Source organism: Mya arenaria, chromosome 6, assembly GCF_026914265.1.
Source record: "Mya arenaria isolate MELC-2E11 chromosome 6, ASM2691426v1".
In the NCBI taxonomy this organism is placed as follows: Eukaryota; Metazoa; Mollusca; class Bivalvia; order Myida; family Myidae; genus Mya; species Mya arenaria.
In genome coordinates this window covers 12385774-12400254 of record NC_069127.1, presented here as the reverse complement: position 1 = coordinate 12400254, position 14481 = coordinate 12385774, and the positions used below count along the sequence as shown (strand labels likewise).

Here is a 14481-nt window from a genome sequence, read left to right as displayed (position 1 = left end):
AGTGTAAAAATTGCTGGAATACTTCTAGCTTGTGGATAGTGCGCTTTTGTGTGGTACACAATTATGCTTCACCTCTGTGAATTCACGCACTACTAATACATTTCTATTGAAGCGTGAAACCATTGCTTTCTATAGCAATTACTTGGGTTAGCCTTATTGAAATATGATACTGATCAAATATATTTATAAACAAATGAGATAATTACCTAAATGTGCCAGCTTTGTTGATGTTTTCGGCTGCTGCAGCCTCGCGAGTCATCCACAACTGAGCAATGTAATCTCCTCCAGTCTTCTCCTCTTTCTCTTTCAACAACTGGCCAATCAGTCTTTGCAACCCTGTCAAGAAAGTGTCTATCCCTGCAATTATACCAAGTACTTATATACATATTTTTCCTTAGTGCAAGAATCATCACAGATATAAGCATAATGTTCATTAAAGATTTTTGTACAGGTTTACAATTAAAAAAACCGCTCATGTTTCCGACAAAAAAACTTTTTTCCCGTAATGTATCTGAAAACATCTAATATATAATTATCTTACCCTTTGATACCGAGTGTGTGTATACAACGTGATAAATTGCGTCATAAATGGTACGTTTGGATTCAATATTTTGCTTTGAATGAAATATTTAAACAAAGATAACTTTCCTATTTTTTTACCATTTTAAATGAAACAATCTAGGCCGCTTACGGAGCCCCGCCTTCGGTCTTTTACCAGAGTTTGATTGAGAGTGAAGTTTCTTAAAACACATCGACAAACCTTTTCACAATATGGCCGGCTGACGGAGCACTGTCAAAACATTATTTTGGAAACAGGTTTGTCATAAGTGTTTGATGAAACTAATCACTTCACCAAACTCCGGTAATAAAACGAAGGCGTGGCTCTTTAAGCGGCATATACTGCCCTTAATTTCATTTATAATAGTGAAGTAAAAGAAAAATTATCTTTGATTTAAGTCTTCATTTTAAGGAAAGTTTTTGCCGTCTGACATAGCATATATGACGTAATTCATCCCGTGATATACACTGGATACCGAAATTGCGGAAAAAAATACAATTAAAGTAAAAAAAAGAAAATCTGGTTTTCAACGGGATTAAAGACACACTTGTACAGTCAAGAAAAAAATGGAAAACCGATATCTTAAACACTCGGCCACCGGAGCTCATACAGACATCCAGACATATTTCAACATTTGTTGTCAGTATCATTCTGTAAAAAGTGCATTTTACAAACCATGAGCGAGTCCCGTTAAAAGACAAAAAATATAAACTACAAAAAGTAAAAAAACAAACAATCGTTCTGAGACAGTTTTGAAGTATGTAACTCAACCAAGATAATTTTGTTATTTCACCTATATTCATGTCTGATTATTTGACATATAAATGTACTACAAACTGCATAGAAAATATTAATATGACGTATCATGTGTACACTAATTAAATCAATATGAATATAAAGTTTATTATGTAATTGTATAAGTATGTATACCCTGTTCTGAACGAATGTCATGTCTTAAACATTTCAAAACGATGTCAACTCTCTGTGTTTCTCTCTGTGTGTAGTCCTCCTTGTCTTTGACCATTGCTAAAGCCGACTGAACACACTGCATAATCAGTCCGTCCAGCTGCAAAATAAAAGAGAATCATTATATTTAAGAAAACAAGTATGGTAGTCGAAAGCCAATAATCATCAATTCCTCTCAGTTAGTCAAGGAGCATTTCTAGACAATAACATTCGTCAGAGTGATTAAACAAACACATATGCATAGTGGCATTTAACACATGTGTACCAAGATTTAGGTATATCATTATCTTGAACAGTTTCGAATACATTTTTGCATGACGTCAATGGCTACAAGGTCTTTCCTGCCTTTAAGGGCTTTACATGATCAAAATAGAATCAGTTTAAAGTAATGAATCGTACCACGATATACAGATAAGTGTAAAGTAACCTTCAAAACTGCTTGTCTTTGATGATCAGCCACGTCTTTGTTCACTGCCACAATTGGTCGGTTAAATTCCACATCTATGTCCATCACATCCACACCTTCATTTGCCCCGTCATTAGTACGCGTATATATATCAATCTGTTGAGTGCCATTCGCCCCATTTTCAGTCCAATCCATTTCTTCTCTTAGTTCCCTATCATATATAATACAACGAATGTCCTTGTTAATTGAATAAATTTAAAATGAGAGTTTGAACCAAACTTAATTATCAAGGGAGTCCCTTACAAGACAGCAATAGCCAACATCGCAATATTACATGTAACAGCTTTTTCTCTCATCTGTCCGTCATGACATTTTGCATGACTACTGATTTATAAATTCATGGCATTTTAATGTGTAGCAGAATTCATTACTATTGCTTATTACAAATAATTTGGATATCTAGCCAATGGGCCTTCACCCGTGCCAAAAAAGCTCAGCTTTCTAAAAAGCGCAGCTTTAGCTTAGCTAAAGCTATGCTTTTCAAAAAGCTGCGGTTTTTTAGCTAAGCTATTTTGAAAAAGCTTAGCAAAAGCTGTGTTTTTTTATAGAAAGGCACTCCGCAGGCAGGCACTCTACCACACAGCTACACAACAAGTTCAAAACCCGAAAGAGTGCACATGTCGCTTCATTTTGTATAGCCAATTACTAATGTTAAGCTGCAAATCTGAACTTAAATATGTACAAACAAGTTATAATTCTTTAAGTGAAGCATATGTTTATTGTATTATTGTATATACTTTACATTAACAATCAAGCAGAAAAAAAACTATAATTATTTTCGGATGAAAACATGACAATAATTTGTAATCATCTTATATCAACTGTTTACATAATACACATACGCTTCTATATCACTAGGTGGACTATGTTTCCTGACCACGCTGTGAAAGATGCCGCTGACAGTTTTCCCCTGCAGGTCTTGGATATCCGGCATCTGGGTACTCTCCGGACATAAATCATCTATGTGGGCTGAATGCCAGCGGCCGCACTACAGTGTAGATTTTAAACAAATTAATAACTAGAAATGTGTCCATAGGACACGGATGCCCCCACTTCGATTTTTTGTCACAGAAAATAAGCCATAATGATTATTCAGGATAATCTGCACATATAGGATAAGTTGAGTTGAGTTGGGTTTTACGGCATCGCAAGACTGTATAGGTTATATGGCGCCATTCAGGCAGGAAAAAACTTGTTGGATCCACATTGGACACATACTTTTCAAGAATTAGATTGGAAACATATATTTTTGAAGTATTTTGGGCAAAAAAGGGCCGTAACTCCTAAATGACTAAAGCGATTTCCATGACTATCGAACTTGATCAAGATATTATGGTCACAAACATGTGTTTAAAGTTTGGTGAGGATTGGACAAACAGTTTTCAAGAATTAGATTGGAAACATATATTTTTGAAGTATTTTTGGCAAAAAAGGGCCGTAACTCCTAAATGACTAAAGCGATTTCCATGACTATCGAACTTGATCAAGATATTATGGTCACAAACATGTGTTTAAAGTTTGGTGAGGATTGGACGAACGGTTTTCAAGAATTAGATCGGAAACAATCTTCGGGACGTACGTACGTACAGACAGACAGACGTACGTACGGACAAGGGCAACCCTATATGCCGCCACTTTGTGGGGGCATAAAAATGTAAATCAAGGAAAGGGATGCAATAATTTGATATTTTAAAGGTATAATGCTTAAATAAATACATTATTAGCACTGTTTTTGTCAGAAATCTGTTTTGATTTGCAAATACAAATAATTATTGTATAATAGAAATGCGTATCTTTATTTATAGCAGACCTATACTTTTTTCTCACCCTGGTTGAGACCCTTGTGTCATTTTAGATAACGATACACACGTTTAAGCTAGGAATTAGTCAAAATAAGATCTCAGGAGATATTTAACGTTGACATTAAATAACAGAGCATGACGTTTATGCCAGTAAACAACTATGTACGCACTATTTGATGAATTAGTACAAATAGCATTCAGAAGGTCAATTTGCCCAATTTTTTAAGTTAAAGAAATTCAAGAAAAAGGATCATAAACGCATCACACACCACATAAAACATACTTAAAATCTTGTTTAACCTTTCCTTTCAACCAAATTGTTTCAGATGATTTTGTGCATTAACCTAGATGAGATTGTTAAACATTTGATTACAAGGTGCGCTTGTTTACCAGTGGGGCCAAATTTACCTGAAATCCAGTGAAGCACCCACCCGCCTTTCGAGGTAACTGTACAATGAAGATGGCGTGCACTGGAGCTCGTAAATATTCTCGTGCCTTTTCGTACTCATCCATTACAATATAACGGGCACAAGCGATCAGGTTTGCATGAACATCCCCGGAATCACATTGAACCAACATCAAGCTCTCGCCAGTTCCGGCTGTCTGCAAATGCTGCCTGAAATATTCGCATGCACTGGTTACATGTATCAATGAATTAATAAGCAAACGAAGACCACATTCTATGTGAATTGGTATTATATTAAATTTGTTATACATTAATTGCCAAAAGTATGTTGCAAAGAAAAATCTAACTTTGCTCTATGGAATATAAACTATAATTACATTATTCGAACAACACAGAGTCAATCGTTTTGATCATGTGCATGTACTTACTGAACTCTGTTTGTAAACTGTTGCTCTGTATCAAAGGAGGAAAGAGTCTCCAGAAGGATTATTCTGTCAACATCTATGCCAAGTTCTAAGCTGATATCTTGTTTATGGACTGACGCAAGTAGCTTGCTGTGAGTTGTCACCTTTATAAGAAAAAAAGAAGAAATAATCTAGTACTAATGACAAACATGAAGTTTTTATAAAATATATATTACAAAAAGAGCAAGAGCGTTGCATACAGATACAATATTGATCCCTTTTCTCAGTTGGTCAAGGTACATAACTCTACAAAAGTAAAAGCAGGACCAATGGGAAGGTTGGCGCATTGTTCCTAGTAGTATTTCACACTTTTTTCACAGCTAGTGGTTCATTTTTTGGAATGACAACTGCACCAGTGTTGACAACACAAGGACTATATAAGTAACACCTTTTTTCTTAAAAGTGAACAAGTAAGCTTAGTGCATGCTAACCAAATTACTTCGATTATGTTAAAGAAAATTCATACCTGCGCAAATATATGTTCAGAATTATCTTTCTTCAGCTTCATTTGCAGGTAGGAAATCAGGCTACTGTGTGCTTGTCGTTCATGGTAATAATTCTGAAATCGCTTTTGTTGATGTTCGTCTAATTTGTTTTGTCGTACAACACTCTCCGGAGTTGCACACCAAAGTAGGAGCAGCTTGCCGGCTTCTAACAGCTGTTACAATGAGAAAGAAAGTTAACAAATGTAGCTTTTAACAATGAGAATGAAAGTTGACAAATATAGCTTTAAACAATGAGAATGAAAGTAAACAAATATTTATCTATAAAATAATAGACAATACACATGTATTATACAATTGTTGTATTATGTAAGCCAACTCACAGATATAAAGTCGATTTTACTTTAAATTATTCAATTCCGAATTTATACATTCAATCATAGACTCTTATTATCAACACGTGACCATACAATATCTTCCCATATCGGGACGCACTGGCGTACAAAAAATCATGTATTTTTCCTTATTGTAAGGTTCACAATTCCCATATTACACCTATGATATGAAACGACCGAAACGTGTGTAAAGGTTTCGAATGATATTCGGGATCGACAGACGCTGTGAAGTTGGAATGGCATAAATCCTCTTTAATTACCATGATCAATTCTCGTTTGTTTACAGACAAAACGTCAAGATGTTGTCAAAATCTGATATCAACGTCTTAAAAATTTAAATATTTGTTTTAAGGAAGGAAAAGAATAAATATGACATTTAACATTGTTCTGTACTATACGGGATATATTTGGACTCGTACATATTTTCCCAGCTGTGTACTCGTTCAAATATATCTCCGTATTGTACAGAAAAATGTTAAATAACTTATTACTATAACTTCTTTTTAACGTATTCAATATTAATCCGACTAATCAGACCAAATTTATCGATTTTCCGAGTGATTGAAAACCGAAGTTAGGCACTTAAAGTCATTATCGTTGGCGGTATTTTTTTTAAAAGAAATATTCGTCTTTGAGAACCGAAAGGGTAAAACATATGGCAATGAAACTCTTTTGTTTGTTGTTTATGATAAAATCACTATTAAAAGTCATTGAGGTCTTTCTTACCTCCCTCTCTTGTTTATCTGGGTATTTTTGTGAAACATCCATTATAATAGCTGAACATGTATCCTTGTGGAAGCCAATGAAAACGTCTCCTACTTTCATTTTACGCTTGGTGTTTCTGAAAATAACACAAAAACTAGATTTGTCTGAAGTGTTTGTGAACGATAAAACATGTTAATGTTATAGCCCACAAATCTAAATCACTATCATAAATAGGAACAAAATTAAGGTTATATTGAATACTGCTGGGTTTCATATCATGAAGAATATTTCATATGTCAAATATATTTCAAACGTGGAAGGTAAAAGATTTCATATGTCTCAAAATCACTGCTATTATACGCCAACTCCACCACATTATAGGTGCAAAGAAAATGAGCTGCCAACACTTCCTTGGCGCAGCAGTGCCTTGTGTTTACTTTTACACACGCGAGTATTTTTCATATTTCATTGGATAATTTTCCTTTCTCCCGTAGCGGAATTGTAATTTTTTAAGACCTGCTAGCATTCCTAGCAATTCGTTGCTTAGACACCATAAGAATATTAACGTGCTTGAGTATATAATTGTAATTTATATTACTTACGCTGATACACAACAAAACCAAATACTTTTTTAAAAGGGTAATATGCACACATATATATATATATATATATAATAAATTATATATATATATATAAATGTGGTTGCTTCGGAGGTTATTTCTAGTTTAGGATACGGATGGTTGGTAAGAAAACAAGCTGCTAGGAAGTCAAACGCTATGGACGTATGGTTATTTGAAAAAAAAATATTAGAAAAAAATGTAAGACAAAACTATGAACTGAATATATTTCTGAGCACTGTTCTGTGCAGTTTAAGAGAGAAGGATTCTATATATAAAGAAATCTAAGTACCATGAGACTCCCAAGGTATGACCAATTATGACCAAAGAGACACAATTTGAACACACGCAATGGATCACAGAACAATACTACAAGCAAATAACTAAGCTATTAGCAGTAGAAATATTTGGGAAATTTTTTAATATTTCCTTTCATTTGCCATGGCAACCAAATTTCTCAATTCAAGATATTTCTTTGAAAAACATTGAAGAGTATCATCCAAGAAATATTTCTGTGAAGTATTGTGAAATTGGATCAAGGGGTATAGAAAGAGATGTGGTTTTTAAAAAAATATTACGGACGACGAACACCGGACACCTTACAATCCACCTATCACAACCGCAATCGATATGGGCAAGTTACCTTTGTGTGAAGCTATTGCCATCATTTTGACATGCAAAGTCGCTGGCCCATTTTTCGAGCTGTAAAACAAGCTGTTGCTCTCTGTCTTTCAAAATGGTGTTCACGGTTAGAAAGTGTTTTTCCAGGCGGTTTATTAACGGTATCGGAAATTTCTTGTACACTGTCTGTTTTTCAGCTACCACGATCAGCCTGAAAAACGTATTATTACCTTTTAAGCTCTACCTCCATCATTCAAACCTATAAGCAAAGCAGCATTAATCGGTTAATTTACCTCAGAAGGAATCTTTAAATGTCTTCTAGCCAAGAGCACAGAAAGACATGTTAAATGGAAATATTAAAAAAAAATCTTAAGAACTAGCTTTTTGTTTCACGAAAACACGCGGGGTTCACATCCAATGAACAAAATGTTGATCCGTAATAAAGGATGTTACCTGAATTTTTTATGAACAGGACATTTTACTCTGTGAGTTCCAAGTCCAAGGTCGACGTATCTCTCACCGCCGAAGTAGACGTAGTACTGGTTGAGGGCATCATACAAACTCTCATACAGGTTGTCCAGGTTGAGCAGAACGACGGTATTCCCCGTTTCCATGCAAACCTTAATCTTGTTGATGTTCCTGCACACCTAAAGTTTTAATCAAGAACAATGTGAAACTGTACAATTAGATACAAATAGCAACTCTAATAGCGATCACAGGGCAATTGTCAGAGTCATTCAGGCTAACCAATCAAGAGAACTATAACTGAAAATTACTAAAGTACCTTCAAACGGATAAGTGATAGATGCATTCTACAGGTTTCCAATATGATATATTAATAACACAACAAGATCGCCGTGACGCAAATACCAACGCTCGTTGTTTTTTCTGTCATTCAAAAAGTGTCATAATTGATAAATAACAGCCATAAATATTAGCCTTGCAGTTGTTGTGCATATATTCTCGGCAATATGAATAAGTTTTATTTGAATATCTTTTTTATAGTTTACGATGCTGATCCAAATATAACAATAACCTAACATTTTCTTCACGAATCAACAATAGACAAGCTAAAAGTTGCATATTTAAAATGAAAGTTGAATAACTACATATGTTTAAATAACTACTATGCCAAAACCTGTGTATATTCTTGATCACTCCTGAAGCTGCTCCCAAAGATTGTAATTGGTCGTATCTCGTCGCCCTTAGTTTGAAGTAGCTGCTGGATGATAGACAGCGCTCCAAAGTTTTCCGTCAGCAGAAGCATGTATCGACTTTCACTGTAAAGTGAATACAAATTGCAATTTCTTAAGTAAATCTGGCTGGAAACTATCTGTCCAGCAGGAAGTTCAAATTCACGACCACTGTTACACTAGAATAACATTATTCCGACTGAGATTGACTAGGACTGTTCCTTAACCATGCATACTACATAGAAGAAGAATGATAAAATTCATCGTCACTGCTCAATAAGTTGTAATAAATGTGCTTTCACTTTTAAACCAGTACGAAACCAAAGTGTCAATAACCTTCTTGTTTTGTGTGTGTCAAAGAGACAGGCGCGAATAAGGCCATCAGGTGAACAGTCGGGGTCTCTCGCTCTGTGTATCTGTAAGGATAATGTAAAGGTCAAAGGCGTATCTATATGTAGAACAGTATTTACTATTTTTGAATAGTTAAAGACAAGGCCATACATTCTTGGAACTATCTAGGCAAAACAGGTATAAGTCAATTATTTTATTTAGACAAATGACTTGCTTCTATTTACTTTTACATAACAAAAAGTAGTTATAACGATAAAAAATTAATAACCTGCTATAATAGTCTCATGAAGTTTTAAAGTAAGAAAATAAAATAAATTATACCAAAACAAAAATAATGAGCTTAGCTTTCTACTGTTTAACACTTAAAATATTTCAAGAAATTGAAGTGTACGCCAATGCTCATTCAAGTATTTCAGCACTGTCAATTTATTAGTAACAAGTCTACTAGTAGCATGCAAATAACTTTATTTAAAGTTAAACTATTTTTACATGCTCCACTGTGGCAACCAGCATGGACACCAGCTCAATTGCAATACTCAACTGAAGGTCAAATAAGGCAACATACCTCTGTAGAGCATGAAATCACGCGTGCCAAATGACGTCTGAAGATTTCCTCTGGGTTCACTTCGTCCAATCCACCAAAATTGCGTCGTATAGCATGCAGCATTTCATACCATGTTGGTGGCTGGTTAGATTTCTCTACAAAGCTATACACCATTTTGACCAAGCTGAAATAGTTTTAAAAAGCTGAAATAAGTATAAACATCACCTAGCTAACGATTCTATATTTACCAGTTTTCTTTCATGCTTTTTGGTAATTTTTCTGTTATTTTAAATGCGAATGTAGATTTTGGTTCATGAAATTGTGAAAGTAAGGCAGCCTTTAATATTTCTGTTTTAAATTTGTGATAATAACAACACCACAATAAAGTCATAACCCTATGTTCTCATGCGGTTTTCAAATGAACATGTATTAATACATCAACTTTCTTAAATATGGCCATAGAAAGAAAGTGTTGAATCTCATTGTTATTACTTCCCTTCACAGAAGGTTACACTTTCACTCATCATTCATTCAGTTTACTAGTCTTGTCAGAGATGTAAGACTTGTTTTCAGTGTTAAATTGTTTACCTATAAAAGTCCCGTAGCCCGAAGAACTCTCTCATTTTCTGTGTTGCCTGTGCAAAAACCTCAAGATAAGATATTGATAAAGGCTCTATCAAAGAATCCATCAAGTTTCCAAGGTCTTTAGAACTCCCGCAGATACCACTGGAGCAGCAGATATAAAAATACTTCAGACCAAAGTCATATATAGAAGGAGAATATGAAAATGGTTTTCCTAAATAGCATGTGTCATGATTTAATGTCGGACTGATATCGCTACACATAATAATTAATAATAAATAAGGTTGTCAACCATTTAAAAACTTCATGACATATGAAAGATCAAAAGCAGTTATGACTCCAGAATAAAAAACAACAACATTATTCTATACATATTTGAGTACCGAGCACTGTTCTGGAGTTCCTCCAGGTCTGGGACCTCTCGCTGGACGAGAATTCCTCTGTTCATTTTGGCTGGGTCTAATGCCCAGTTAGATATCCCAATAAAGGCAACCTAGCGATCATAAAATGCACTTATTGAATCGCTTGTCAGTCAATTGTTAATTTATTTACCGAGGCCAAGGAAAGACATATTTACCAAGGCCATAAGAGTTTTTTAATGTCATTAGAAAAATCACAATACTTTTTGATAATATATATAAGTGTGATTGTGTCGCAATGATTTTTGTTTAACATCATTACAATTATGGTAAATGAAAGTTAAACACCAAAGCAACCCTGGTTCCATTCCCGACTCAGGCCCATGTGAGTTTGTTTTGTGGATACCATACCGGGCAAGTGGTTTTCCTCCGTGTACTCCAGTTTCCCCCACAACACAAGACCACTATCTTGCGTTAACATCGTACCAACATCGAGATTGATTAATATATTCTTTTAATAACATGTTTGAAAATTGTTGTTAAATAAATAAGTTTAAACTAAAGTATTCAATGAAGAGGGTTAAAAAGGGTCATAGATTTTCATAATAACAAACCTTCATAAATGGTTCCGGTTTCTCATCTCCCTGGCAACCATCTTCCAGAAGTGGGTGGAGGGTCTATAAAAAGACAGCAACACTCATGATCCTTTGTTTCCATTGTGGCAAGAGATTCGCTCTCAAAAATCAACTATGTAAGCCTGACGCCTTGCTACACATATTCATATTGTCATTGGTAACCTGTGTACTGAAGTTTCTTGTAAATGTCTTCAACAGTTTACGAGTTATGGCTAGAATTTAAACTATTGGCACAACTAAGCTGCAGCTGAGGAAGCAAAAAAAACATAGCATGTACCTTCAATGGCATTCTTGGGCTATCCTCAGCAAGCCCAACCTCATCCAAAACAACAGCTGACACAAATGTCTGCAGATCCTTATCCTTCTGGAACTGTGCGCACTGTCGGAATGTTCCAACAATGCCATCTGGGGTCGACAGAGGGCTACATTGGAACGATACCATCTGAACCTGCAATAGAAAGTCGAACCATACATCATAATTGTTTTAGATATTTTCTGCATTTTAACAACACAAAGCAATTTCTTGCAATATCTAAATAAAGTAGCAATGCTCGGAACATACAGTTTTATATCATTATCTTTTTGAGTTGTAACAATGTTTAACAAGATATTAACGAAAAATGATAAACCACCTGCTTCAACAATCTGAACAAATCATGTTTAGCGCTGTTCCCTTGCATGGCATCGGAGACTATTGTCTTTGCCAGCGACTTTGAACTTCCAGGTTTTCCGACAAGAAACAGAGGTATTCTGAGCTCGATACAAACAACCATCATGAAGACGTTCTCCTTCAGAGCAGTATTTCGTGCAATGTTGTCCTCTAAAGACACATTGTCCAAGAAGACCTCCTGGCAGCTATAAATGAAAATAAAAATGAACAAAACACTGCTTACATCTTTAAGAATCACGCTATTATTATTTTTTACCTTTTTCTACTTTCTTAATGTTTGTATTATGGTTATATCATCTATTGGTATTCAATGTTAATATTACCGTTCGATTTCTTCCAATATTTGAGCTTCCCCACCCTGAAGGCTGCACGGCTGGCGGAAATGCCCCGCAACAGCCTGTCTGTACTCTTGTCTTGTCTTCAAGCAGGCATGGTAACACACACCAATGGCCAGAATGAGAGATCTCGTGATATTATCAAGTTCCTAAAATGTTTGGTACAAGTTAAGCATTGTTCAAATTTTATTTCTACACAAAGCATTTACATTACTCAAATTAGAGGTTTAAGACTAACACTACTCCTCAGTAAATACTTCAATGTCACCATTCCACGAAGTAATTCTTGTTTAAAAGGCAAGGGTTAATCTATATACACAATGTAAAATGTATTCTTTCTTTGTCAATTTATTTTGATTGCAATTTTCCTTAACAAATCACCTGTGACAAATATCTCTCATCTTCTGTTTCTTCCTCCTCATCGCTATCACCCTGTCGGTGTTCTTCACTCCCCGACACCTTCCTGTCCATTGCCTCGAACAGCCAGCCTCCGTCTTCACCCTGGTAGTAGAACCACGCCATCACTGTCAATACCCTCTCTACATCCCGCAGTGAAACAAAACTGCACTCATCCTACAAAAGAGGGAACGTCAAATTGCTATTGCGAGTATAAAGCCAACTTGTACATATTGTAAAGCATTAAAGTCAAAACAGATAAGCCATAGTGTATGTCAATCCTGACATATTTCCAATGCGACACAAAGAAATTGTAAAACGATACGTTGACATCACAATCAACCAAAATAAATTATTACCCTTTGCGCTCTCATATAGTCTTGAGACACTGTCAGAATGCGACTGACAACCTCGATCAAGTTTGGAATGGCTGGAAGTTTGTCATCATTTATCTGTAAATGCAAAATTGAATTTAATATAAAATGGTATTTAAATTGTTAAATATACAACAATGATGCCATTCATATTGAAAACGATCACAATGACAGCCAATAATAAAGCTTATTGATTTAGCAATGACTGTAGTCTACGTACATATCTCCTGACCATCTGCCTGATGTACAACTCCTCAACGTTTGTGTTGAGTTGTCCAAAGTCCCAGACAAGGGGCAGTAAGCTTTGTGGGAGTGGTTGTACACGATACACCTGAAAATTGAAGGGACACATTGAACATTTCATGGGAGCCGGAGGAAAAATATCTACACGCATATACGATTGAAATCTACTTCATTATATATCTATATAATTATATTTCAATGAAAAGAACCTAGCAACACATAATGTGGATTGTCACTTGAAACATGTAACCCAAGTTTGGGTCATCAATCTTCATCAAGAGCTGACAAAAGACAGCGTGATCGACTACGCCGCTTTGTCTAAGAAGTAAATACAATAATGATCTAATACATGCCTGTCAAAGCAATAAAAAAATCAAATCAAAAAGTAAACAAGAATAGTGATGAGGCAAAACCGGGTTTTTAATGATTTGCAGAAGAGATTCAGTTTCAACTGTTTTCTTCTATTTTTGTAACAGTGATCTTGATCCTAGGGGCCCCAAACACAATCCCATGGACGCCCTCCATTAACGCTTCCTACATATCATGTTTGGTCACAGAATGTCAACCATAACTTAAATTATTCAGTACCAAATGGTGATCTATTTTAATAACAGTGACCTTTACCCTAGGGGGCCCAAGAGGCAATCCAATGAAATAACTCCATAAAATCATCCTATATTTCAAATTTGGTCACACTTTGTCAACCCTTACTTAAGTTATTCAGAACTAACTATTTTTTTTATTTTTAGCAACAGTGACCCTGACCATGACCATAACTATCAAGGCCCAAAACACAATCTCATGAAAAGTCTCTATAAACTCTTCATGTATACCAAGTTTATGTCGACCTTTACTTTAGTTATTCAATACCAACCATTTTTCTAATAATAATAACTTTGACTTTGACCTTTATCCTAGTGGATTCAAACACAATCCCATGAAAGGTCTGCATAAACTCTTCCTATATATACCAAGTTTGATCACTATATGTCAAACCTTGCTAAAATTATGCGATACATAAAGGGACTTTGAAGCTGCCCTCCAGAAGTCAATCAAGGGTCATAAATTGTAATAAGGGTTAAAATGGAGTTATTTAACCTAAGCATAAGATGGTGGTCAACAATTGTGTGAAGTATCACTTTCATAGAGTCAATTTAATGAATGTTATATAAGTTCTTTATTAAAATCCCAACTTGCCCTAAAACTTTAACCTGCCCTTAAACTTAACCTCATTTCCTAAGTCAATCAGGTGACATATATTGTATAAAGGATATTATTGAGATAGTTAACCTCATTGTGTGATGGTCCTGAAACTGTGTAAAGTATTAAGTGAACTGAATGAAGTTTATAGAAGT

At 35.1% G+C, this 14481-nt stretch overlaps 1 protein-coding gene across 1 annotated transcript in view; it reads right to left on the bottom strand.

Annotated features, from left to right (window-relative positions):
* LOC128237323 (E3 ubiquitin-protein ligase rnf213-alpha-like) overlaps positions 1–14481 on the bottom strand; it is a 116899-nt gene that overhangs the window by 28382 nt on the left and 74036 nt on the right. Inside the window, exons 43-64 of the mRNA XM_052952732.1 lie at positions 13104–13214; positions 12869–12961; positions 12495–12686; positions 12102–12262; positions 11741–11963; positions 11386–11556; positions 11088–11150; positions 10498–10607; positions 10121–10258; positions 9554–9716; positions 8974–9053; positions 8583–8724; positions 7898–8091; positions 7467–7655; positions 6228–6342; positions 5130–5321; positions 4628–4767; positions 4202–4409; positions 2834–2979; positions 1953–2142; positions 1490–1625; positions 207–357 (exon numbers count right to left, since the gene is read on the bottom strand). Coding sequence (XP_052808692.1) covers positions 207–357; positions 1490–1625; positions 1953–2142; positions 2834–2979; positions 4202–4409; positions 4628–4767; positions 5130–5321; positions 6228–6342; positions 7467–7655; positions 7898–8091; positions 8583–8724; positions 8974–9053; positions 9554–9716; positions 10121–10258; positions 10498–10607; positions 11088–11150; positions 11386–11556; positions 11741–11963; positions 12102–12262; positions 12495–12686; positions 12869–12961; positions 13104–13214 — 3308 coding nt within the window. The remainder of the gene's footprint in view (positions 1–206; positions 358–1489; positions 1626–1952; positions 2143–2833; positions 2980–4201; positions 4410–4627; positions 4768–5129; positions 5322–6227; positions 6343–7466; positions 7656–7897; positions 8092–8582; positions 8725–8973; positions 9054–9553; positions 9717–10120; positions 10259–10497; positions 10608–11087; positions 11151–11385; positions 11557–11740; positions 11964–12101; positions 12263–12494; positions 12687–12868; positions 12962–13103; positions 13215–14481) is intronic.